General features: G+C 41.2%; 1 protein-coding gene across 2 annotated transcripts in view; it reads left to right on the top strand.

Annotated features, from left to right (window-relative positions):
* The window catches only part of SETD1A (SET domain containing 1A, histone lysine methyltransferase), a 30,470-nt gene extending 12,394 nt beyond the window's left edge, over positions 1-18,076 (top strand). For both annotated transcript variants that reach the window (XM_032235616.1, XM_032235617.1), the window contains exons 10-20: positions 117-293; positions 1,260-1,347; positions 2,061-2,194; positions 2,612-2,684; positions 3,776-4,051; positions 6,459-7,919; positions 9,356-9,525; positions 10,500-10,610; positions 11,323-11,442; positions 13,293-13,430; positions 13,893-18,076. In XM_032235616.1, the coding sequence (XP_032091507.1) occupies positions 117-293; positions 1,260-1,347; positions 2,061-2,194; positions 2,612-2,684; positions 3,776-4,051; positions 6,459-7,919; positions 9,356-9,525; positions 10,500-10,610; positions 11,323-11,442; positions 13,293-13,430; positions 13,893-14,066 (2,922 nt within the window). In that variant the 3' untranslated portion in view covers positions 14,067-18,076. The remainder of the gene's footprint in view (positions 1-116; positions 294-1,259; positions 1,348-2,060; positions 2,195-2,611; positions 2,685-3,775; positions 4,052-6,458; positions 7,920-9,355; positions 9,526-10,499; positions 10,611-11,322; positions 11,443-13,292; positions 13,431-13,892) is intronic.
* Positions 18,077-27,933: the final 9,857 nt, after the last annotated feature.

Raw genomic sequence — 27,933 nt, 5'->3', positions numbered from 1 at the left:
CCAGCTTACTACTTTGGAAGACTCTTCTGTTGTGTACTGTCCTTTCTTCCCCGCATCTGGAATTTTATTTTCTTCCACTGTGCCCCTAATGATTGCTGCCATCTTATTGCCTTTAGCCTTTCCAGAACACTGTTAAACAGCTAGTGAAGGAAGAGGAGAAGGACAAAACCAAACTGAAAGATCCTGCCCTTCTGTCCCTAGTGGATTGGGCCAAGAGTGGTGGGACAGGTGGCCTGGAGAGCTTTGGCTTTGGGACTGGCTTTCGAGGAGTCCTTGGGCTCCCCTCCTTCAAGGTAAGGCTTAAGGTACAGAAGGATCTTGACAAACTTGAACATTGGGCACTATCTAATAAAATGAAATTCAATGGTGAAAAGAGTAAGGTTCTACATTTAGGCAAGAAAAACAAAATGCACAGATACAGTATAAGTGGTACCTTCCTCAATAGTAGTAACTGAGAGAGGGATCTTGGAGTCCTAGTGGACAACCATTTAAATATGAGCCAGGAGTGTTCAGCAGCTGCCAAAAAAAGCCAACCCAGTTCTACATAAACAGAGGGATAGAATCAAGATCACGTGAAGTGTTAATACCACTTTATAATGCCTTGGTAAGGCCACACTTGGAATGCTGCATTCAGTTTTGGTTGCCACGATGTAGAAAAGATGTGGAGACTCTAGAAAGAGTGCAGAGAAGAGCAACAAAGATGATTAGGGGACTGGAGACTAAAACATATGAAGAACGGTTGCAGGAACTGGGTATGTCTAGTTTAATGAAAAGAAGGACTAGGGGAGACATGATAGGAGTGTTCCAATATCTCAGGGGCTGCCACAAAGAAGAGGGAGTCAAACTATTTTCCAAAGCACCTGAGTGCAAGAGAAAAATGGGTGGAAACTAACAAAGGAGAGAAGCAACCTAGAACGAAGGAGAAATTTCCTGACAGTTGTAACAATTTATCAGCGGAACAACTTGCCTCCAGAAGTTTCTAAATGCTCCAACACTGGAAGTTTTTAAGAAGAGGTTGGATAACTTTGAAGTGGTGTAGGACTACCTGCCTAAGGAGGGGGTTGGACTAGAATACCTCCAAGGTCCCTTCCAGCTGCTATTCCATTCCATTCTAAAGGCCAGGGTATCCTCTGGGTTATCCTTCCTGTTCAGGAAGCTGTACAGAGTGTGACTCATATTTTGGTGGGGGGCAGATGATTTAGTTTGCCATCTGGCACATGGTGCTCTCCTCAGAAACTCACTGTTTCCTTTTGCCACAGGTGAAAAGGAAAGAACCCTCTGAAATTTCAGAGTGCAGCGAAGTGAAGCAGCCTCGCCCTTCTACTCCTGCTGAAGAGGATGAGGAAGGTACGTTGCCTCACTTCCAGGTTGTTGTTTATACTCTCTAAGCTTTTATAATCGACAAGAAGATGAGCCACAGCAGTGCAGTAACATGGACAATACCTGATAGGAATCCTTTGGTGAGGAACTTAGAAACATCTATTGAGCCATGGTGGTGCAGTGGTTAGAGTGCAGTACTGCAGGCTACTTCTGCTGGTCACCGGCTGCCAGCAGTTTGGCAGATCGAATCTGACTAGGCTCAAGGTTGACTCAGACTTCCATCCTTCCGAGGTGGGTAAAATGAAGACCCAGATTGTTGGGGGCAATAGGCTGACTCTGTAAACTGCTTAGAGGGGGATGTAAAGCACAATATATAAGTCTAAGTGCTATTACTATTTTTTTATTTTCTTACAAAGCATCGGTATCTTTTGTGTTAGCCAGGAAAGTTCCCATGATCTGAATAAAAACCAAGTTGTCCCTTCTTTATGGCTTAACAGATGTGATGCAGAACTGGATAAGAAAAAAATGAAACCAAAATAGGTTTGGCCAGCTGTGATTGAAATGGGCTGCCCAGGGAGGTTTAGAGAATAGAATGCTGATGTTGCTTTTTCCTCACTGGGCCGTTGGTCTCATTGTCTTGGGAGAGGATGAGCCTACGTGGCTGCAGCAGGAAAGGGAGATGTAGTTCCTTGGTGTCCCTTGCTTCTGTCTTCATTTTCCCTCTCTATTCCACTTTGCAGATAAAAAATCCTTACAGATACCCAAGACATCCAAGAGGGACGATGAAAGGAACAAAGGTCCAGGAAAGCGGCGAAAACTTTTTTGTCTGGACAGTGAAGGAGAGGAGGCATCTGAGGACTCCTCCTCAGAGAAGGTGAGAAGAAACTAACATTGTTTGAGCTGCTCCTGCCAGCATTATGCTCATGTACTATTAATATTTTTTAGTCTTCCATGTAGAGTTGGTTCCCACCACAAATTAGATTGGAGGCAGTTTGAATGTGCATGTGTTACAGAAGGCTTACCTTCTGTAACACATTCACATTGTTTACCTTTGTATGCTTGGTTAGATGGCAGGTTGATTCCCAGGATAACTTTTAACTCTGAAAAAGCCTCCCAAAGGAAACGGTTCCCCTGCAGAATTCAGAATAATTTTGTAAGCCTTAAATGTTGTTGAGATAAATCTACTGCTCTGTGATTTGGGACTTCTAACCAGACTTTGTTGTGGATGCATTTTGGGGATGAGGGGATAATGGGCTTGTCATTATGGAACTTTTTATCATCATCTCCCTAGGAGGAAGAGGAAGGGCGACGTGAAGATGAACATCGTGCCAGAGGACGCAGCAGAAAGAGGGAACAATCTGAAGGTATTTTTCAGTTAATAATTAATTGATGAGACCTCATTAGCTGGCATACATGGTGTCATGCCATTATTTACATCATCATACTAATCGTAATAATAGTTTATTGATACCTGTGGAGGTTAAAGCTGGGTTTAAACTGAAGCTGTTTGTCTTATTTTGTTGTTGGGGTTGTTTTTTGTTTTGTTTTGTTTTGTTTATTGTATGCTGTCTGGGGAGTTGCAATGGGTAGCCAGGTAAATTCTTTAAACAAATCATTTCAAATGCTTAGAAATGTGTTTAATACAGCTTTTAATGAATTCATTTCTTCCAAATGTACACTCATTGAGAGATTGAGATGCTTTATTTGTATGCCGCCCTTTTCCCTGGGGGGACTCAGGGCGGCTCACAACTCAAGGGGAGGGAGGACAAACGAGTCACAAACATAAAAACGATACATCATTAAAAACACAACAGTCATACAATTCGAGTGGGGTTGAAATCTTTAGCCCCAGGCCTGTTGGGACAGCCAGGACTTAAGGGCTACGCGAAAGGTCTGGAGGGTGGTGAGGGTACGAATCTCCACGGGGAGTTCGTTCCAGAGGGTCGGAGCAGCCACCGAAAAGGCTCTCCTCCGGGTAGTTGCCAGCCGACATTGATTATCGACCACTCCAAGATTATCATTATCAGAGCATTTCTCTATCCCATAGGTCAGCAGGACATTGGCATTTGGCAGGGTTACTAATATAAATATTCCTATGTGCTGCTTACTGCTTAAACTGCTTAAAACCCCAAACTGAACATGGTGTAAAGTTTTCAGTTTGGGTCTTATTTATTTTCCTATAAGTGCATAAAAGAAAATACTTCCCAGGTATTTTTCAGTTCAGAAGGAAGGACAATGAATTATATGTGTCTAAAATCCAGCCTTCCTCTTTCGTCAGTTTTCTCACATCGAAATATATTGTTTTCATTTGAAACAACAACAGTAATAATAATAATGGAATCCTGAGAAAGCTAAATTCTTTACCCGTCATCATGCAACATGGAAAACGTTTTATTTTATTCATTCTTTATTAATTCATTCATTGAATTTTATTCATTCTTTATCCTTGGTACAGATCGTGATAGCGATGGTTCATCCAAGTATTCACCTTACGAGGAGTCTGATGAGGACAGTGACAGCACCTCTGATTCCGAAAGCAGCTCTTCTTCCTCATCCTCCTTGTCGTCTTCATCATCATCTGATGAGGATGATGTTGAAAGCATGGAGGAAATAGGGGATTCTGCCCCAGATATCCATCCATCGGAGTCATTGGGACGCACGGAAGAGAGAATATGGCCAGCAACAGACGTTGAGATGGGCAAAAAGAAGTCAGAGGCAGCTCTGCTTCAAGGTGAGATGCTGAGCTCTGAGTTTACCTAGGAAAAGCCCTATTGGCCCTTCCAGAATGAAGATTGAGGAATGGGGAGGACAGCAGCTGCATCTTATCACAATTCCTGTGCTTTGAAGCTAGGAATAATCTGCCCTGTTTGCAGCCACTAATTCAAAAACAACCTCAGGGCTTTGTACACATGTACGCTGTCCCTAGATGACTTAATTCTGTATTGCGGTTTTTGTTGAAAATTTTCTGCCGATAACACTCAGTTCTATCTTTCTGTACCAGAAAACATTTCTAAATGTTTTTCTGATACTGCCTCAGAACTGATATGTCCCAAGATTAATCCATTTTAACCTTGGCCTCTTTGTATGAGCTTTCATTGCCCATTGACAATGACATTATCTACCTTATTGATCAGAGATAAAGCCTTAATGTCATCTTTGACACCTGTCTTCAGTTTGTCACCAAATCATGTGGCATCTTTTTTTTTTTTACATTCCTACAGAAATTCTCCTGCCTCTCTTTCCCCTCACCATCACTATAGTTCCACCTGGAGCCCTCACAGTTTAAGGTTCTTTCAACAGGCTTTAATATAAGCTGGCCGTGTGGAATGTTAGATTAAAAATCAGACTTTAATAAATTTTCATGAGTAGGAATAGGGAGAAGGCTTGGAAATGATGATATTAAGGGAAATGCAAAACATTCCAAATGAAATGTGGAATGTTTCATACAGGTAGTCCTTGACTCTCAGTTCGTTTAGTGGCCTAAGTTACAATGGCACTGAAAAGTGGCTTAAGACCGTTTTTCACACTAACACCGTTGTAGCATCCCCATGGTCATGCAATCAAAATTTGGATGTTTGACAATTGACTCATATTTATGACGGTTGCCGTGTCCTGGGGTCATGTGATAACCTTTTGTAACCTTCTAACGAACAAACTCAATGGGGAAGCCAGATTCATTTAACAACCGTGTTACTAATTTGAGAACTGCAGCGATTCACTTAACAACTGTGGCAGGAAAGGTTGTAAAATGGGTCAAAACTCATTTAACAAGTGTCTTGCTTAGCAACATAAATTTTGGGTTCAGTTGTGGTCATAAGTCGAGGACTATCTGCATTTGAAGCACCAAATGGTCATGCTCAGAATGGCTAATTTTGTGTGTGTGCAAACTAGCTGCTTTGACTGTGAAATCAATTATTATAACCATGAGGGTGGAGGTTCATTCTCTGAGCTTGTGGGTTGCTTTCCGAACATTTCATTACCAGGCTAGACAACATCTTCAGCAGAGTTTAGGGGATGTCAGTGTCCCCCATTTCCCTGTTTTAACCATATTAGAAGTGTTTGATCTCAAAACAGGTCTGAATTGCTGGAATGTTGTGCACACCCATCATGGTATTGATACGATTTTGCATTAAAGCCTTCCCCATGAGACGCTATGATTGCTTTGATTGCCAAAACAGGGATTACAGTAGGTCATTGCAATCATATTTAAGGGGAAAAATCTGGATTATTTTGGATAATTTGGAACTGGTGGTTGTGCCTCAGGTTTCTTCAGAGGATCCATTTGGTTGTTTCCTTGACTGCCTATGGTATTCTGCAATGTAATGGAACATGGGGAAAGCTGGGAAGAGATGCTGTACAATCATACAAGAGAGGGACGAGACCCCAGTGGCTTAACAGTCAAGAAAAGAAACTTAAAAAAGGCCCACTTTCATAAATAGAAAGTATAGAGTAACAAACTTGGAAGGGACGTTGGAGGTCTTCTAGTCCAACCCCCTCCTTAGGCAGGAAACCTTCCAGTTTTGGAGCATTCATAACTGCTAGAGGCAAGTTGTTCTAGTTCTAGGTTGCTTCTCTCCTTGCTTAGTTTCCACCCGTTGTGTCTTGTCCTGCCCTCAGGTGCTTTGGAGGATAGCTTGACTTCCTCTTCTTTGTGGCAGCCTCAGATATTGGAACACTGCTATCATGTCTCCTGTAGTCCTTCTTTTCATCAGACTAGACATACATAGTTCCAGCAACCATTCTTTATATGTTTTAGCCTTCAATCCCCTAAATCAAGAGCTAAAAGTGGCATCAGGGAGTTTTCTACGTTAAGGCTTGCAAAATTCTCTTAATGTAGCCAATAAGAAAGATTTAGTTCATCTAGTTGTGTTGTCTGTCTGGTTTACCCGGGAGGGCTGACAGACACCAATTCAAAAGCATCATCCTGCCCTGTTCTTCAATGCTCAGCTACAAATGTTACTAATCTAATATTAAAATCTGCATTTAAATAAATAGAGCAAATCAAGAATCCATAGATAAAGACATTGTTTTTCTTTTTGTCCCTTCATTGCTGAAAATAAAAAACATTTTACATCTTTATACCTAGCCCTAAAAGGACTCATTAAATCACTAACATAAAATTTATCTTCCTCATACAGGCCATGTTGCTGAGGAGAAGCCTACTTTACCTCAGAATGATATTTTGCTAGTCCCAGCAACAGAGGAGAAAGGTGTTTGGGCAGCCCCAGAAGAGCGAACACGGCAAGAAGAACGGCCTTTCTCGCCCATCCCACTTCTGCCACCACCCAAGAAGCGCAGGAAAACGGTGTCCTTCTCAGCTCCTGGTGAGGATGAAGGGACCTTGGAGAAGCCCCTGGAATTGGCATCCTTGAGTCTCCTAGCCCCACCGCCCCCACCTCCTCCTCCTCCTGTCCCCACAGAAGAAGCACAATCTCCATTAGTTCCTGTGGAACCCATGCTACCACCCCAAGTGTCCTTAACCTCAGATGCCCCAGTTCCAGTTATCTGCCCCCTGCCTCCCACGGCCTCCCCGGTAAAGCTAGTGGCTCCTCCGAGCCGCAAGCGGGAGCCTCCAAAAGCCAGTCAAAGGACAATCAGCAACCTGCCAGCAGACCACGCTTCTCTTGTGAAATGTTGGTCAGAGGATATGCCAACCGGTCGGTCCCGAAACCGTTCTCGCTCCCGAAGCTCAGAACATTTGAGGGTACCACAACCCCCAGAGGAAGATAGACTGCTCATACGCGAACAGATGGGGGCTTCCTCACTACTGGAACTGGCGAATCAGCCTGACCTGGCCGTATTGGCAGATGTGGCTCTCAAGATGCCCACTGTTGCAGGCAGAGAGGACTTGGAGGAGACCTCAGATGAATCTCAGGAGCCGAAGCGTTTGCTTCTGCCGCCCGTGTTGTCCCTTGAAGTCAGCAGCATCTTCATGGAGCATAACTACGCCATGGCAGTCCGTGCAGCACCAGTAACTGTCTCCCGGAAACACGATGAGGCAACACTGCTTGGTTCTGCTGACCTGTTGCAGATGGACATATATAATGAGCACATTGGTGAGGTTCTGGAGGCTCCTGAGGAGATCGTGGCAGATGCCAATGAAGTCAGAACTGAATCTGAAGTGGGCGATTTTGTAGCACTGGCACCTCCACCTCCCCAATCTCTTGAAAAGCCTAAGGTAACTGCTGTCCCAGAGCAGCAGCCGCCACAGAAGAAACCTCCACATGGCCTAAAGGAGGAGGCCATAAAGGATCCAGGAGCATTACTTTTTGGCCCAGAGAGTCTGTTCCCTTCTGAGAGTGAGGAGGAGGAGGAAGAGGAAGAGGATGACGAGAGCCTTGACAGCAGTGACGAAGGGGAGATTCGTAGGAGATCTCTGCGCTCTCATTCGCATAAGCACACCCCTGCCCAGCCCCCACTTCCGTCCCCAGTCTATGAGACACGCAGTGAATTTGAACAGATGACAATCTTGTATGACATCTGGAATTCAGGGCTAGATTTTGAAGACATGAAATACTTGAGGCTGATGTATGAGCGCTTGCTGCATGAGGACAATAGTACAGACTGGTTGAATGACACTCATTGGGTCCAGCATACCAATATCCTTCCTCAAATATGTGTTAGATTTGTGGGTAGGCTGTGGCTCTCCTGAACTTGTTTTGAAAGGATAGCAAACCTGCAGCTTCCCAGGTGTCTCTGCTACAGTTTTCAGTGTTCTTTAGCACAGGCCAGGCTGGGAATTGTAGTTCAGCATCTGTACACCTTCTCTATCTCACTTTAGCACTTTTTTATCATACCATCAGCAGAAATTTCTGGGTATTATATTTTGTTGAGTTCTCCTGGGAATCCTCTTGCACATTCTAGTCCTCTTCCTTCCTTTCCTTCAAAGATTTGCAATTCTCTAGGTAGAAGGAATGACTGTTAACCAGAGGTGGTATTCAGGTGGTGATCCAGTAGCGGAAATTTTGAGTAATTCAGAGAGCCGGCCAATACCACCTCTGGCTGCCCCCCCCCCCTCTATTCGCTGTCTCCTGAGTCCCTGCTGGAGTCCCTGCTGATTGGCTGGGTCTTCTTTTGTTGTCCTGCACAGGAGAATGGAGATGGAAAGCAGGTTAGGGGGGTGGGGAGAAAGGATTTTACAGTAACTTTCTCCAGGAGAGGGGAGGGAATGGGGATTTTGCAGTATCCTTTCTCTGGAGTGGGGAGGGAATGGGGATTTTGCCGTATCCTTTCTCTGGAGTGGGGAGGGAATGGGGATTTTGCAGTATCCTTCTCCCAGGAGTTGGGGGGGGGGGCGGGGATTGGTCGTTGGATTGTGCTTGATGGCAAATATTGAAACCTGGATTACCTCTTACTATTGTGCTAGATTCAAAAGTTTTGGTTAAAACAAATTGCAGAAGATACACGTTCTTATTTAGCAGCTGGCTGAATTAGTGACTGTTTCCCCATTATGACTGTGATGATAAAGTAACTTTATGGCTAATCCTTGCATTTAAGACCTTCATGGGTTTGTAAAACAAAGGATCAGCTGAAGTAATATCACAAGCACAGTTATAGTTTCACTTTGACCGCTTCACTTAACCAAATGGTCCCAATTGTGGTTCTTAAATGGGGTCTTGCCTGTATTAAAAAAACATAAAAATCAAAGATTTCAAGATTTCAGTTTTGTGTATTCAGCTTTAATGCTGCCTAATTAGAGTTAAAAACAGTAAGATGCACAATGGGGAGGCTTTTTTCTTTTTGTGATTATTTACATATAAAGATATAACTTCTGGAGGGCAAGGGGAATGACTGTTTTCTCCTCCCTTCCTGTTGGTCCAAGTCCTTTAAAGAAGGAGAGTCTCATGAGCAGGAAGTATTTGTAGCAATACTTCCTGCTCATATTTGTCTTCCAGTAGATAAGATGTGTAGCTTAGAGATGAACTATGGAGTTTTTGGTGCTCTCTGAGGTTGATAGTTTGTAGGCATTTTACTACTTAACTAGGTAATGTCAACAGCTCTGTATGATGTTTCTCCTTGACTCCCCTGCCTCCACTCACAAATATTGCAAATCCCAAACGGAAGAGGAAATCATCTGACCTGCGGGAACATCAAACAGGTTGTGCCCGTAGTGAGGGCTACTACCACATCAGTAAGAAGGAGAAGGACAAATACCTTGACATGTGCCCAGTCACGGTGCAGCAGTTGGACCCCACTGATACCCAGGTTTGGCCCCTGTTCTTGTGGTGTGCTCATCTCTTAAACATGTTCTGTGCAGCACTGACTCCAGAATAGCTGATGGAATCATTGAAATGTAATGAGCAGACCCTTCACACATTATAAAGACTAGGACTGGCTGTAAACCACAAGTGAAAAATTCTGCACCACAATAATTCTTAAACCTTGTGCGAGAGAAGCGTTCACCATCATTTTCACTTCGTGGTGTAATTGGGTTTTTCTTAAATCTCTGAAATTTTCTACTGCTACATTTTGTAATCATTGACAAGTGAGGTTAAAAGATGCTGAAGATCCACCACCAGCAACCTGGGAATGTTTCTCAGCATAGGTTTCACAAGACATAGCTTAAAATTGTTTAGTCATTTTCCTTTATTAATAAAGATTGGAAATGTTTTTAAAACTGAAAATCCAATAGCAGAAAGCAGAAGAATGGGAAAACAAGTGCCATTTATGTGAAGTGGAAATGTTGAGTGTGCAGTCATTTTATATCATATTATTGCTCCAATTAGTTAACCTAGTAACTATGGAAGGAACAACCTTTGTTATTTTACATAATGGTTCGTGTAGATGTCAGCCATACCATGATTTAGAAGTAGTTACGGTTCATTTATGATATTTAGGTTTATTTATTTATAGATTTTTAAGTATTTAGATTTATTTATTTATTTATTTATTGGCTTACAAGTTATCATTTTATAGGCATATAAGTTATCAATGTATTGTGGATTTCAGCTCCCAGAATTCCCCAGATAGATGCCCTGGGGAATTCTGGGAGTTAACATTCCCACCACTTAAAGTTGCCAAGATACAGATCACTGTCAGAGAGAAACCCTGTCTACCTTAAGGCATTGTCATCTTGCCAAGGATGGATACATCCATAATTCAGATAATGAGGATTTTTCTTTGTCCTGACCTCTTCCTTTACATTCATTATTTCTAACAAGCTTGTCGTGTCTTCCCAGGGCACCAACCGTATCTTGTCAGAACGACGATCTGAACAAAGGCGTCTGCTGAGTGCCATCGGCACCTCTGCCATCCTCGACAGTGACCTTCTGAAACTTAACCAGCTGAAGGTACTAAAGCGATTTTATTAAGCAATTGGGGAAAAAAAATGGAAGAGGAGATGTCAGCTAGGGTTGGGAGCATTGTGGATGGAAAAAATTGGGACAGTAAACTTTGGTTTAATGATATTTCTTGGTGATGTTTTCTATTGAGCCTAGGACATATTAAAGCATTTTTTTTATTTAAGCAGGCGAACAGCGATGGTACTGTAAATTAAATTACTCCCTTTCCCCTTTTCATTTATTTTAGGTATTTTATTTTATAATTGGCCAAAATTGAAGACACATTTACTTTTTGGTACAACTTCCCTTCAAAATTTTGAGGACTGATCATCCTGTATTTTTTAAAAATGATAAAACCATTATAAACACCTATGAAGATTCTCAGTCATCCAGGTTATGGTTGTCCCAAAAGTGCTTCCTTTAAAGAGGCAACTGGACTTTCTAGTTTTTCTTTGAAGACATTTCGCTTCTCATCCAAGAAGCTTCTTCAGCTCTGAAAAAGGAGCTGAAGAAGTTTCTTGTATGAGAAGCAAAATGTCTTTAAAAAAAAAACCCCAGAAAGTCCAGTTGCCTCTTGAAAAAAAGCACCTTTGGAACATAATAAAATCCAGTTTATATGTTGGGTTTTTTTTGTGTATACAAGGCAGTTTCTCTCAGGCAGCAGAATAAAGAACTTGCACTCCATTCCTGGGGTTTCCCTCTTCCTTATATTTCTCTGCAGTTCCGCAAAAAGAAACTTAGGTTTGGACGGAGTCGAATTCATGAGTGGGGCCTGTTTGCAATGGAGCCAATTGCTGCTGATGAAATGGTCATTGAATATGTGGGGCAAAATATCCGCCAGGTAAGCAAGTAAAAGCAGGCCGATCTCTGTAAAGTAACACCACTACTGTTTTTAAATCCCTTCATCAGTCCTGTCAGATGTCGGAGGAAACAACATATTGGAGAATTTTAATAACAAGTAATTTACCTTAAGACCAAAATTATTACTGTAATTTAATGTGTGCTTTTTTAAAATACATTTATTTAATTTAATTTTGAAGAAAAGGCAGTTATAATGCTTGGAACATTAATATCTGAACATCTGCAATTAATATTGATAGAATACCCGTATTCTTTTTTATTTTGTTCTCTTTTATCTGCATTTAATACTCTAAAGCCCCTATGTAAGATAATATTAAGAACTATTATATAAATATCACCAGATTAAAATAACACAGTGTGCTAAACCTAAAAGATGGAACACTAGATAATTAACATGGTTGGACTGAATAATATATGCTAGTCCTCTATCAACATTCTATCGTCATACTTTTAGTTTTTACAAATGTCACTCATTTAGGCTGTTTTCTAGTTTTAATAGCACTATTGTACTTTTTGTTATTTTTCATCATATTTTCTGATTAGTAGATAATAGCCATATCTAAAAGTTTTGCAAACAGGGCCTTTTTCTTTTTCAGTCCAGTTAGGTAGTAGAGAACTGGCAATGATATGCAGAGCAGTTTTTCATGATTTAATCTTCATATTTTTCAAAAGTTCCTACTTTTGTTAATGTCTCTTCTGTTTCTTACTTGAATTATAGACGTGCTTAGCTTATTTAAAACTTTAGGTCATCTTAATTCAGTTTTTAATATGAAAAATCAGACAATCAGCATTCAGCAATTTGCTGCTGAATGTTGGTACTTATGTATTTGTGGGCTGATTCGAGTTCCCCATCCACGGAATAGTCAAAATTGTGATTCCAGCCTCAATCCATAGCTTTTATTTTCTTCAAGCTACAAAGCAGTGGTGAAATTCAATTTTTTTACTACCAGTTCTGTGGGCGTGGTGTAGCTTGGTGGGCGTGGCAGGGGAAGGATACTGCAAAATCTCCATTCCCACCCCACTCTGGGGCCAGCGAGAGGTGGCATTTGCTGGTTCTCTGAACTACTCAAAATTTACACTACTGGTTCTCCAGATCCTGTCAGGACCTGCTATAAAGTTAAGGAAGTCCCAAGTCTTTTCCTATATATGAGTCCTTTAATATATATATATATAGTCCTTTAATCTATACTAGTCTCCCTTTATTTATTTATCAGCACAAATAAAACACACACACACACACACACAAATATATATATATATATATATATATATATATATATATATATATATATATATATATATATATATATATATATATATATATATATTGAGAGGAACTTGACCTGAGTTTGATCACCTAAGGCAGTGGTTCTCAACCTTCCCAATGCCGCAACCGTTTAATACAGTTCCTCATGTTGTGGTGATCCCCAACCATAAAATTGGTGTCTCGGTTCCTAAGACCATCGAAAATATGTGTTTTCCGATGGTCTTAGGCGACCCCTGGGGTTCCGACCCACAGGTTGAGAACCACTGACCTAAGGCTTTTAAGTGTTGGTCTGTGGGAGAGGCACATGCAGCTAATTGGCACTAGAGGGCACTGTGAAGTCTGCATTGAACAGCCATGCTTTCTCAATGCTGAGAGCTTGTTTGTGGGGTGGATTGAACAAATGCCAGCTGATTTTGCATCCACCTGAATAAAAGCATGGAAAGTGCTAGTTGGAAGACTGCACAGTTTGCAGTTTGCACAGTCTCATGACTCCCCCCCCTTCCCCCAAGAGAGGAGGTTTCACTTCTATTCTGAGTCTCTGCTATGCTCATTCCTTTTCAAAGATGGTGGCTGATATGCGTGAGAAGAGGTACGCCCAGGAAGGTATCGGGAGCAGCTATCTTTTCCGTGTGGACCATGACACAATCATTGATGCTACCAAGTGTGGCAATCTTGCTCGTTTCATCAATCATTGCTGCACGGTGAGTTATATGGGGATGGTTTGTTGCAATTCTTGCTGCTGTCCGTACTGTGCTACGTTTAGCTTGTGGCTGCATGAGACAGAAAAGATTTCTTCAACAGACTTACCATTTAATATATTGGCACTCCTTAGAATAGGACAGCCTATTCTGCTCTCTGCCTAATAGCATTTGAAATCTTGCCAGGATCAGGACTCTAGATGTCTATCTGAACCATCAATGAATATTGGTGTAAGGGAAAGGGAAAGAGCCCTCCTGAACTCATTCACAGAATGCTGATCAATCGGGAATGTACGTTTCCCTTGCCACTTCCCTTGTTCCCAGCATCTTTTTGTTTCAGTCCCAAGTGGCCCTTGGGTTCCTGTTCCTTTCTAATACAATGGCAGTTGCAGAATGGAGTTTGAAAGGTGGCCTTCTGCTTTCTTTAAGAGCCTCTTCACTTAGGTCTGTCTTTCCTTTGTTTAGCCCAACTGCTATGCCAAAGTCATCACGATAGAGTCCCAGAAGAAGATCGTTATCTACTCCAAGCAGCCTATCGGCATCAATGAGGAAATTACATATGACTACAAGTTCCCAATTGAAGAGAACAAGATTCCCTGCTTATGTGGCACAGAGAACTGTCGGGGGACCCTGAATTGAAACAGAAGCCTGGCATTCCTATTTATTTTGTTTGCTCACCCCATTTTTCACCAGTAGTTTAGCATCTCTTCCCACAGGGCTGCTGTGGGAAAGTTCTCAGTCGCCTTAAGACCCATCTGGAATCTTTTAGAAGTTTTCCATTTGCCTCTCCTCGGGTTCCTAATCAGTGAGAAATTTCCTTTTCTTCCAATTGCCTCTTTTACACTGGTGTTTCTGTCATTTTTGACCCAACTCCAAAACAGGTAGCACCTATTAAACACCTCTCCCTCCTTGTATTAAGAACAGCTTTAATCTTAATTGCCTACACATCAGTTCTGCTTTTAAGCTTGGCAAAAAAGTTTGAGTCTCCTGTTCATTGAAGGGTACACTAAACAAAATTGATTCCCTTCGGTTTAAGGATTTTCAGGTCAGTTAATAAAGCGTTAGGAATTGCAGGGTCCAAAGAAAACCCCATGAATAATTTTAGACCATTCAATGTTCAATGTTCTTGAAGGTCGTAATGGTACACATAGCTAAGAGTTAATGAATCCTTGAAATTTTATAGTTGAGTTTTTTAAACCATTGGATTCTTTTATAAGACATTCTACGTTTATTGAGATGTATATGAGAACAGTTCTGGAAGCAAATTCTTTCCTAAGTGGACTTGTTCTGATTTTCAGAGTTTTCCCTGAACCCTTGCTAGATATAGCCAAGATTGCCCAGGGATTATCACTTCCCGGTCCCATTTAGCTATATTTTTTACCATATGCAAAGATTTGAAACTTTTCTGGCTTCGGATGATTTATTCCTAATTCCACCTGCCATTTATTCTTCCAACCACACACTTAAGGTTACAATAGCAAAGATTCTGAAAAGTAATTGTATGGCGCCATTCAGATCGAACCTCCCTTTTCTTGTGTCTGCCTTGCAATAGGTATTAAGAAGGAGGGGAAAAAATCCAGAACCCACATAATTAAGGAAGCTGTTTCTTTCCTACAGTTACGACCTCAATCATCTGGCTCATAGCATAAACTTAGACCTTACCCTTACCCCCCTCCTTCCATTTTTTTTTCTTAGGAGAAGAAAGTTGTGTATATATATCTAGTCCAGATGGATTGGCTGTTTCTTGTAGAAACACATGTTTACCTGTATGTAAATATTTTATTTTTGTTGTCCACTTCATACTGAAAAGAGAGCTGTAAATATGTTTCATTGTATTCCTTCTCCTGTTTTTATCTATATTTGCATTGTGCCACCTTTCTCTTTTAATGCAACATGGGATTTTTTTATTTCTTTTCTTATCCTGGAGAAAATGGAGTATTGAAGCTCAGCAATGCGTATTTCATTAACCACTTACAATGGAGTCCATTAAAACAAAAGACTTCAGGCACATCAAGCTGTTTTAGCAGGGTTTATTGTTTCTAATATGTCTTCTCACCATTCTGGTTGTTTTTTGTGTATGCTTCTGAAGTGCTGTACTGAGATGGCTAAACAAGCTAATCCCATTTCTGGGATAAGTGTTACCTAATAACACCCACTAGATTGTGTTGGTTTGTCAGCTCTCCACAGCCTGTTTTTTGCCCATCCCAATAACCTGATAGCAGAGATGATCCTGTTTCGGTAGTAAGAATAGGAACTGTAAACTAGATTTTAAAGTGTTTCCCATTGATCTCTTCTTCCTGAAAATGGCTCCTTCCTCATATTGTTATTATTCAGTGAATATGTTCAGAACATGGTTTTAATTAAAATTTTTGTCAATGTTTGAAAGCTAATGAAGGAGATAGTTAAATGGCATCTTCTCACCGCATTATATGCTGGTCAGTGTTTTATGCTGAAGGTGTCTTTCATTTTGGTGGAAGTCGGCTCCAGTTTAGTTTGGGCCTTGGAGAAGAAACTTCTGCATTTTGGGATCTTTTTAAATCTGGTTCTTTCGCATAATACTTTAGATAAGTATTATCTAAAGTAATACTTCCTCCCCGAAAAGATTGTTTGGGGTCCTAATTTTCTTCTAATGGTCTTAACCAGCTAAAGAAGTGCGAGGAAGCCCATTGTCTTGTTTATAGGCTGCACCGAGCTTAAAGAGACCAAAGGAAATTTTCAGGGGGGCTGAGGTTTGAATTTGCAGTGGAAGCCTTGCATAGACTTGCCAAACTCAGCTGGATAACTTTTTGCTTCTCATGTCATGTGGTTTTGTTGTCTGCATTTCCCCACTTGGAATGTTCCTAAATATTGAAAATAAGGAAGCTGCGGTCACCCATTTTAGCAAGGAGAAGTGGAAAGGCTAAATCACCTGAGAAAAAAGTATGGTTGAATGTGGAGAAGTGGTGTAAACATTCACACAAATATGTAGCTTCATAATTGTCTTGGTCCTAAACCACCAATCTCTTTAGGTCCTGTTTTGCTGCTGGGGGCTGACTCTGATATCACATTCTGTTTTGTTTTAACTATATCCTTCCAGATATTTGTGTCTGGGTGATTCTGCAGCTGCTTTTTGACTGGCCCTGAGACTTGACCGTAGAAACAATTCCAACTATTTCCCCCTTTTCTATTTCTTACTTTCCAAATGTGATTTTCCTCTGCTCAGATGGCTGCGCACTTGTACTAGGGGACAAACATGTAACATAGATGACTAAATTGTGAATTAAAGCAGTTATAGTTGGAATCATCCATTCCATCTAGCCTATCCTTTAAGTCTCTGTGTGAAGTGGCAAAATTTTGTCTTTGTTCTGAGATGCTTTTCTTTGGGGTTTTGTTATAAATACCAATCCTTGGGCCAGTTGGTTTTGAACATCATCGTGTAAAATGTCTCAAGGAATTAAGAGTTTTCAAATTCCTCCTGAATTGTGCAGTTATTATATAAAGCCTTGATAGCTTTTGCTTGAAACTATGACAAGATAATATCAGTTAAATGTTACTCTGTTAATTCCAAAAAAGCTGCCTCGCACACATTCCTTTAGGGTTTAAAAAATTTAGCTGCACAATTTTCCTAAATTGAGACGTTTCTTAAAAGCTGACTAAATTGCACCAAATTGTTATGATACATCAAACTTCTGCTTTTTATCAGATTTAAATATTTTCCTCTGAAACGTTTTCATCAAAGAACCACAGAATATTGAATTCCTGTGTTTTGGAAAAAAGTGACCTTTTAAAAAGAATCTGCCTCCTATTTTAGACTTGCAGGTAAAATCCTACTAGGGCTAGTCAGAGGATTACTGGGAAAAATTATTTGCAGGTAAAATCCTACTAGGGCTAGTCAGAGGATTACTGGGAAAAATTATTTGCATCAGCAAGAATATGCTAAAGAATTTTGCTCAGTGGGTTTTATTGCAATATTTCATCAGTTTTAGTTTTTTTTTAAATTTAAATAGTGATGCAATAGTCATGCAAAAAAAGTAATAATAATCCACACTGTTTTTCTGCATATATGCTAGCCTGAGTGTTCCAGATGCTCAATTTATTTACGCACGGTGGCTAGTTTTCTAATTGATCATGTACTTACAATAGCCATCATATGTTCAAGAGATGTCATCCTTCACTTGCCTTCCAGTTAATTACATATGTGCCTTTTTATGTTAGTGGGAAGTTACTCTCACCTGTTCATTGTGAAAAGTAGATATTTTGGTTCCAGTGTGTGTGTCCCTTTTTGCCAAAATCTACATTGTCTCAACTGAGCTACACAATCACCTCTACAGTGGTAATTTCCTGCATCCATGTTAGCCACATACCTCCTGCTAGAATGGATGAGATCGTTTTAAATTTTAAATAAAGCAATGAAATCTGTGTAAATTATATGTGTTAATAAATCCCTGGATTTGGCCTCTCTCTCTCTCTCTCTCTCTCTCTCTCTCTCTCTCTCTCTCTTTCTTGCTTTCTTTCCTTTCTTTTTTTTCTCTCTCTCCTTTCTCCTTTTTTCCCTCTCTCTTTCCTGACTCCTTACAAACTTGTAAAGCTCAATGTTTTATTACTCATTTTCTTTATATGTGGGATTTTTTTTCCTGTGTACATATATGTAAAAAGAAAACAAGAAAAAAAATAGATAATACAAAAAAAAATTTATACCAGAGAGGATTAAGCTATTTAATCTTCTCTAGCAGCAAAGGCAGCTTGCCTGGGGTTTTGTGTTTTAACACAACGGATGGAAATGTATGGACATGGATGGATAGATTTTCCCCCTCCCCCACCCTCTTCCCTAGCTGCCCAGTGGATGGATGGTTTGTTTTTTTTTTAATTTGCATACCTATTCTGTCTATATAAATATTATATATAGAGATATATATAAATATATAAATATATTTTCGTTTGATCTTACTGGCTTCCTACTTGTAAATATGTTAATAATTTGTGGATTCATTACTTGGTGCCAGATAGCACATTTTTATAAAAGTCATTAAACTTTTATTGTACAAAAATGTATGGCTTTTGTTCTTATTTCTGTGCTCTGGATCTCCTGGAAATACTTCAAATTTCATGAATAATACTGAAAATTCCATTAGTGGGCTCCAAAATATTTAAAGGCTGCATGATGGGCAACTATAGGTAGAAATAACTGGATTGAAGTCACCAACTGAAAAGTTCACTGTGTTATTTAACCCATTTTAGTCATAGGTCCCACTAGGATATTGCAAGGGGAAAGAAGGCCAAGCTTGAAATTAAATTCTCAGGAAATAACAGAAGATCATTACATCTGGTTTATCTTTTTCTAGGAATCATCCATCCAGATTTGCCTTCTCTTACTAGTGCATAATGTATCTGCACCAGCATTCCGTTCTTTCCAAGTCATTATAATTAAGTCTGAACATCAATCAGTTCTTCGTTAATTAAATCACAACATTTTGGAGAAAATGCAATTTATTTGGCATGTTTAATTATTTGTAGCTGCTTTAGAAATGTTCCATCTGATTATAGTGAAATAATTCTTCCTTTCATGGAAATTAAAATGTTTTTTCAAAGAACGCTATGCTAAGGAGTAACAACTTAAAAAACTTTTTCAGGCAGTATGTGTGAGAAGGGCCAAACTTAGAAAAGTTAACATATAGTTAATAATGCCAGCTTATTATAGCAATAGCACTTACATACTGCTTCATAGTGATTTACAGTCCTCTCTCTAAGCAGTTTACAGTGTCAGCATACTGCCCCCAAACAATCAGGTTCTCATTGAACTGCTGGCAGTCAGCAGAATTAGTCTGCAATACTACATTCTAACCACTGCACCACCACAGCTCTTACATATTGCACTACATTATTATAATAAGTCCTCATATTGAAACACATCTCTAGTGGTGCACAAAATAGGAAAAACAAATGATAAAACAAATGACCTCCCATACATATACAGCTAGTCCTCGACTTACAACAGTTCACTTAGTGACTTTGAAGTTAAATGGCACTAAAAAGTGGCGAGAATATTCCACATTATCTAAAATTATGTGTCAATAAAAGCTAAAATACTTTACCCGGTAGGGAAGCACAGGTCCTTGATTTACAACAGTTCATTTAGTGACCATTTGAAGTTACAGTGGCACTGGGTGGGGGGAAGCAACATGACCATTTATCACACAAACATTGCACCGTCCCCCATGGTCTCAAGATCAAGATTCAGACGCTTGGCTACTGACTCATATTTATGACGGTTTCAGTGCCCCGGAGTCAAGGGATCATCTTTTGTGATCTCCTGACATGCAAAATCAATGGGGAAGCCAGATTCACTTTACAACCATGTTACTAACTTAACAACAACTGCAATGATTCACCTAACAACTCTGGCAAGAAAATGGGGCAAAACCCACTTGAACACTCCCTCATTTAACAAGAAACATTTTGGGTTCAATTTGGTTAAAAGTCCAGGGCTATCGGTAACTGTGTAGTCAGAACAAATGAGGCCATTGACATATACCCAGTCATTTTTACTGAGTTTCATTACATTTATATTAATTTCAGCAGATACACTATTTATTTGTTTTGTCTCCCACTTCTGCCTCATGTTTTAAAAGAAGCTTGAGTCTGTCTGCGTTGAAACCTCCCACTTTTTAAAAAAATTACAGGACCATTTTTCATGCCCATTTCCAGACTTTAAGCAGGCAAGCCTAAATGAAACAGAAAGGTTCTAGGAAAAGGAAGGAGGAAAGGGTCAATGGAAAATGCCAATTGATCTTCAGGGGTGAGTGTGTGTGTGTGTGTTTTTGTGTGTGTGTGTTTGTGTGTGTGTGTGTTCGCAGGAACTTTTCATATGTTTCTTTATCCTTTTTCTTATTGTTTCACAGACCATTCTAAATTTTTCCAAACCATCTGCTACATGACATTCTCAAAACGTACAATACAGATTGTCCTTAGGATCATAACTCAGCCCAAAATTTCTGTTGCTAAACAAGGCCATTGTTAAGTGAGTTTTTGCCCCATTTCACTATCTTTCCTGCACCATTATTAAGTGAATCACTGCAGTTATTGAGTTAGTAACATGGTTAGGTGAAGTGAATCTGGCTTCCTCATGGACTTTGCTTGTCAGAGGTTCACAAAAGGGGGATCACATGAACCCAGGAGGCTGCAACCTGACTCATAAATATGAGTCAGTTGCTAAGCGTCTGAATCTTGATAATGTGACTATGGGGATGCTGCAACAGTTATAGGTGTAAAAAATGGCTGTATGGCACTTTTATCAGCCCAATTGCTAACTTTGAACAGTCACTAAATAAGGTTGTAAGTCAAGGACTACCTATATGTTCATTGCAGTGATGGTTCCTAATTGATTTACTACTAGCTCACTGAGAGGGCGTTTTATGCGTGCGCTGCTTGCTTTGCTCACACACGTGCCCGCCATGCATTGCTGCATACGTACAGTTGACTGAAAACTGTTCTGTGCATGCGCAGAAACATGCCAATGACAGCAGAAGAGACCAGGGAACTGGTTTTGGGGTGTGGCAGGCCTGGGTCGTTGCCGGTTCCAGTGACCCAGGCCGCCATACCACTACCAGTTCAGGCAAACCGGTCCAAACTGGTAGGAAGCCACCACTGGTTTACTGCCTCCTTTTTCTCAACCGATGTAATGCTCAAACACCTGTAATCCACCATAATCACTAACATAATTTTTAATGTACATTAATTTATTGCATTTGGTTTGGAAAATAGTGCACCTTTTGTTGTTGTTAGTTGCAAAATCGTGTCCGACCCATTGCGACTCCATGGACAACATTCCTCCAGGCCTTCCTGTCCTCTACCTGTCCTCTACCATCCTCCATTTAAGCTCACGCCTACTGCTTCAATGACTCCATCCAAGCATCTCATTCTCTATTGCCCCATTCTTCAGTTGCCCTCAATCTTTACCAGCATTAGGCTCTTCTCCAGTGAGTCCTTCCTTCTCATTAGGTGGCCAAAGTATTTAAGTTTCATCTTCAGGATCTTCTAAAGAGCAGTCAGGGTTGATCTCCTCTAAGACTGACCGGTTTGATCACCTTGCAGTCCCAGGGATTCGCAGGAGTCTTCTCCAGCACCAGAGTTCAAAGGCCTCAATTCTTTGGCCCTCAGCCTTCCTTATGGTCCAGCTTTCACAGCCATACCTTGCAACTTGGAAAGCCATAGCCTTGACTATATGCACTTTTGTTGGCAGGGTGATGTCTCTGCTTTTTAGTATGCTATCTAAATTTGCCATAGCTTTCCTCCCCAGGAGCAAGCATCTTTTAATTTCTTGGCTGCAGTTCCCATCTACGGTGATTTTGGAGCCCAGGAAAATAAAATTTGTCACTACCTTCATTTCTTCCCCATCTATTTGCCAGGAATTGAGCGGGCCAGATACCATGATATTAGTTTTCTTAATGTTGAGTTTCAAGGCAACCTTTGCATTCTCCTCCTTCACCTGCATCAAGAGGCTCGTAGTTCCTCTTCACTTTCTACCTCTTTACTTTCTGCCTCTAAAGTGCATCTTTAGAATGGGATTAATACATTCGTGCTTTCTCTTTGCTCAAACTTAATCAATCCAGAGATTTAATTCCAAGGTCTTGTGCAGTCATGAAGACCTTGAACAAGGGTCAATCTGTTCCCTCCACACAAACTACTTTCCTAACGGGGAAAATGCCTTTGGCCTCCAACAGATCAGCTCAAAGTTTATCACCCAATCTATCTACCAGAAAAGCAGCTATGTGCGTGTGGCACCTTGTAAAACAAGCCATTTTATTACCGCACGGATTTTCATGGATTACAGTCATGTCTGATTCATATCGGTGCAGAAATAACTATAGCCCCTGTGGTCATTTTTAAGGTGGACTGCAACTTCGTGTGGTTCTTTCAAGGCCACTCGGCGTATGAAAACTTGTGGTTCAGAGGTGGTATTCAACAGGTTCTTACCAGGTCTGGAGAACCGGTAGCGGAAATTTTGAGTAGTTCATAGAACCGGTAAAGACCACCTCTGACTGGCCCCGCCCACATCTATTCTCTGCCTCCTGAGTCCCAGCTGATTGGGAGGAAATGGGGATTTTGCAGTAACCTTCCCCTGCCATGCCCACCAAGCCACGCCTACAGAACTGATAGTGAAATAAATTTGAATCCCATCACTGCTGTGGTTCCCCCTTCTGCTCTGTTGAAACATTTCTTAATGCAGTCCATCAATAAGGATGATGGAATATCGTTTGGTTTGCAAAGTTTAGACCAAGGGTCTCCGAACTTGGCAACTTTAAGATCTGGGGACTTCAACTCCCAGAATTCTCTAGCCAGAATACTCTGATGGGAATTCTGGGAATTGAAGTCCACAAACTTTAGCATTGCCAATATTGGACACTTTGAGTTTAGACCCCAATTTTTGCTGGGGAAAAAGGTAGGAAAAGATGACTAAAATCCAGTTAGGATGATAAAAAGCTTTTATGTTTTGTGTGTATACACATACACATATACATACACACACACATTTATGTATATATGTCTCTGTGTGTGTATGTGTGTGTATACACACACACACACACACTTTATATGAGTTTTAAATGAAACATAACCTGTTTACCAAAGGGGAATACGGGATCAAGGGCACATTCAAGGGTACAACTGTGAGCTGCGCTGGCTACCTGTCGATCTCCGGGTGCACTTCAAGGTCCTACTCACCACCCATAAAGCGCTCCATGGTAGTGGGTCTGGCTATTTGAGAGACCGCCTTCTGCCAATTACCTCCCTGCGTCCCATCAGATCGCATAGAGCTGGCCTCCTCCGTATTCCATCCGCCAGTCAGTGCCGACTGGCGACTACTCGGAGGAGAGCCTTCTCTGTTGCGGCTCCGACGCTATGGAATAATCTCCCCATGGAGATTCGTACCCTCACCACCGTCCAGGCCTTCCGCACAGCTCTCAAGATCTGGCTAGCCCGTCAGGCCTGGGGATAAGTTTTACTTTCGCCCCTCCCGAATGTCGAGTGAATGTTGTGTTTTACTGTTTAATTTATTCTCGTTCACACTTCTTTTTGTATTTGTCCTACACTCCCTTTCCCCTTTTACTGTAAGCCGCCCTGAGTCCCCTCAGGGAAAAGGGCGGCCTATAAATGTATAATAAATACAAATACAATACAAATAATTCAGAAGTATAGAGTCCTTCTTCCAAAAAATAAATATTTGTTTTCATCTTAGGGCATTTTCTAGGGGGGGGGAGGGGAACAGGTTTCATCCTAGTAGATCTTAACGTAGCGTAGGATCTGCTCTGTGATCACATTCCCACCATGCTGTAATTTGTAATCACTGAGTTGCCTAACACATTGAACCAATTTCAAGCGTACAACCAATATTACAGGAGTCACACAGTACATTATGTCCAAACTAAATAAACATACTATATCTTTGGTCAAAAAAGCAATCGGTCTTTCTTTTCCTATGCTTTTTTTTTTTTAACCTTGACATTCACTGAAGGGAGGCAAGAGCTAAGAAAACACACCCTTCATTTCATTGCAAATTTCACACAGAATCGTAACTTAGTTTTACCCATGGCCTAAGCATGCTTTCATTTCAGTGACTTGTATTAATGTTCAGGAAGGACTGAGCCCAAAGGTGGGCCTATCTCTTTTCCTCTCCTGCTTTAATTATGCAGGATGCAGACACAGATATCTTAATGCGTGCAGCTTTATGTCTTCATCAGATCTCTGGTTAGGACTGGTGCTGACAGTGTGCAAGATAAAAGGAACTGTTTTGTGTACAATAAAATAGAATAGAATAATGGAGTTGGAAGGAACCTTGGAGATCTTCTACTCCAACCCCATGCTTAGGCAGGAAACTCTATACCATTCCAGACAAATGGTTCTTCAATATCTTCTTAAACACTTCCAGTGTGGGAGTATTTACAATTGCTGGAGGCAATCCTTCATTGCTGGATCTATCCATTTCTACACAATCTAATATCTTCATGACTATCTCCTTATCTTGCGGTATATCTTATTTTTCCAGTATTGTGCAAATATAATCCTCACTGCTGTTAAGACATTTAATATTAAGTAAATACTTTTCTTATCATTTTTTTCTGATGTTATACCTAATAAAAACAATTCTGGTTTAAAATCTACATGTTTTTCTATCATCTTTTCTAGCCGCCTATGTATCTTTGCCCAATTTCTTTTGCTTTGACGCAAGTCCACCATATATAATAAAATGTGCCCGTTCTTTGGTTTCATTTCCAACATTTGCTAGACATATTTTTAAACATTTTAGCTAACCTAACAGGTGGCAAATGCCATCTATAAAATATTTTATACAAATTTTCTTGATAAGAGGTTGCCATATTTAATGTATAGTTTTTTTTCCCATGGGTTTTGCTATTTCTTAAGTTATAGGTTATAGCAAAAAAATTCCCATTGTACCATTGTATCTTTTATTTGTTCATTTTCCATTTTCAAATCCAGTAAAAAGGTATATATCTTCTTAATTAGTTTTTCATCAGAGTTCAATAGTGCTTGATCAAATGAAGGAAGGAGGGAAGGAAGGAGGGAAGGAAGGAAGGAAGAAAAAGAGAAGGAAGGAAGGAAAGCAGGAATGAATGAATGAAAGGATGGCAGGAGAGAAGAAAGGAAGGAAAGCAGGCAGGCAGAAAGGAATGTAGGAAGGAAAGGAAGGAAGGAAGGGAGGGAGGGAGGGAGGGAGGAAGGAAGGGAGGGAGGAAGGAAAGTGGGCAGGCAGGCAGATGGGCAGGAAGGAAAGAAGGAAGGAAGGAAGGAAGGAAAGAAAAGAAACAAAGAAAAGGAAGGAAGGAAGGAAGGAAGGAAGGAAACAAGGAAGGAAGGGGGGAAGGAAGGAAGGAAAGCAGGCAGGCAGAAAGGAAAGCAGGAAGGAAGGAAGGGAAGAAGGGAGGAAGAAAAATCAAATACTGTAAATTCTAAAAAGCTGGGCTTTTATCAGTGACCTCCAATCAGTTAATTTACTGCTGGATCAGCAAGATTTGATCATGACTAAATAACCTTATGCAAGGCCATGTCCAAAGAGCAAGGCCAAATAATCTCCAGGCCTTTTCATTCTGCATTGCATGTAACCTCCTCCTAGTTGTAGCTACGTGTCACTATTCAGCATGGCAGAATTGAGAACCTGTTTCTTTTGGTCTTTTGGTCCTCTGCCATTTTAGACTCAATCCTCCCTGGGGACGGTGGGTGTTGAATGCCAGCTAGGTTGTCCTCAACATACAACCAAAATTGGGACCGGAAAATTCATTAAGTGGTGCAGTTGTTAATCGAGACATCACATGACATCATTGCACCCTTTCCTTCACATTGACTTTGTGATCTTGGGACTCTCGAAGTAAAGGCAAGTTGATTTCTAAGCACCTGGATCGAGATCAAGTGACTGTGGGGACACTGCAGTGGATGTAACTGTGAGGACCATGTCACTGAATAAATGGTTGTAAGTTGAGTACTACTGGTAGAGGCTCAGAGGCCCAAATGTTTCCAAGTGCTGGAGCCAAAAATGCTATTCTACATCTAAATTAAGAAGCAGGGTCAGACTGGCCTGGAGGTTTTACTATTGGAGAGTCTTACTATTGGAGAAAAATGTACGTTTTCCTCACAAAGGAACTCTGGCCTTTTAAAATTTACTTGTGACCACAAAAAATTTCCAGGTTACCAGTACAGTTAGTCCTCCACTTACAATAGTTATCTGAAGTTACAACAGCACTGGAAAAAAAAAAGATTTATGACCATTTCCCCCCAGGGGCATGTGATTTACATTCAGATGTCTGACAGCTGACTGACATTAATGGCAGTTGCAATGGTCCAGGGTCATGTGATCCAGGAGTGGGATTCAAACATTTTAGCAAGTTCTCTGCCTGGTTACTGGGTGGATGTGGCCATAGTGGGCGTGGCCTAGATGGCCTTCTGCGCCATGCTGGGGGGGGGGGCGTTTTTGCCCTCCCCAGGCTCCAGGGGTTTTCCTCGAGCCTCCGGTAGGGCAAAAGCGGCCTCCCCAGGCTCCAGAGGCCCTCTGGCAGAGGTGGGTTCCTACCAGTTCGCACCTATTCGGTAGAACCGGTTCGTCAAATCTACCGAACCGGTTAGAAGAGGTTCCACCAGTGGACCCGGAAAGCAGGCCACACCTACAGAAGAAGTTCCATAATTTTTTGAAACCCACCACTGGTCCTTGGATATGATTATTCTACACTATCCTGCTCATATTTATAAAACTCAGTGCCTCTGTGAAAGGTAAGGATGACTACTGCGTTTGTGGTGCAATCAGAACATTGCGTGTGCTGAAGTTGTTTTAACGCAAACCAAAGATGCCTTTTAAAAAACAAGTTTACATCATATTCTTATGCATGCCAGTGCTGTGTGTGAGGTAATTTAAGGTGGTTCTGACAAGTGCCGGCGGCATCTTCATATCTGGTCACATGGGCGGCAAGCCACTCCCATCCGGTCACATGGGTGTTAAGCCACTCCCACAAAGGAGGCCACACCCACAGAGTAGGTTCGAACAATTTTTGAAACCCACCACTGCCCCCTGGAGGCCTGAAATGGGCCAATTTCTGGCCTTTGATGTATTCCCTGAAGGAACAAGGCAGGAGGCTCCTGAGGTAAGTTAACAGCACTTTATTAAAAAAGAACTGAACAGTAGACAGGCTAGCGGTAGATCGGGACTCCGGCCTGCTTGACAGCTATTTATACGGAATTGTCAAGCAGGGAGGCCAATAGGCGCGCATCTGACAGCCCATGGTCAGCCATGCCGCGCCTTAGTCAATCAGGCGCGGCCTGGCTGTTGCTGGCTGTCAGTCGTAGAGACGAGGACTAGAACATTCTTGAACTTCCGGTAGGCCTGTTTTTCGCCCTCCCCAAGCCTCTATGCACATCCTGCACTTACCTGCATCCGAAATGAGCTGTGTGGGGATTCCTAGGAGGGGCGGGGTGGGGTGGTTGGGGCCAGCTGTGAGTGGATTTGGGGGTTCTCCTGCAAACCCCCAGCAACCATCCCCTGATGTGATCCCCTTTTGTGGCCTTCTGACAAGCAAAGCCAATGGAGAAACCAGATTCACTTAACAACTATGTAACTAGCCAAACGACTGCAGTGATTCACTTAACAAATGTTGCAAGAAAAGTCGGAAAATGGGGCAAAGCCAACTTAACAACTTTCTCACTTAACAACATAAATTTTGGGCGCAATTGTGGTCGTAAGTCGAGGACTACCTGTAAAGGAGAATATTTGTAACTCAGAGTTGGAAGGGAGGGGTCCTTGTTGCTCTCTGAGCTTAGTTGTTTTCTTGCAGATGTTTCATTGCTCAAACTTGGTAATATCACAATAATATTACTTTATTGGGGGGAATGAAATATCTGCCACAAAACAACCAAGCTCAGAGAGCAACAAGATCCCCTAATTTCCAGATTGCACAAGAGGCAGGGAAGTGATCCATGCCTTTAAAAAACGTGTGGATTCCTGCTGTTATATTCAGCAGGCCTGGAAGCG

Source organism: Thamnophis elegans, chromosome Z, assembly GCF_009769535.1.
Source record: "Thamnophis elegans isolate rThaEle1 chromosome Z, rThaEle1.pri, whole genome shotgun sequence".
Classification (NCBI taxonomy): Eukaryota; Metazoa; Chordata; class Lepidosauria; order Squamata; family Colubridae; genus Thamnophis; species Thamnophis elegans.
The sequence above is the reverse complement of the archived record's forward strand: the minus strand, read 5'-3'. Positions and strand labels throughout refer to the sequence as shown.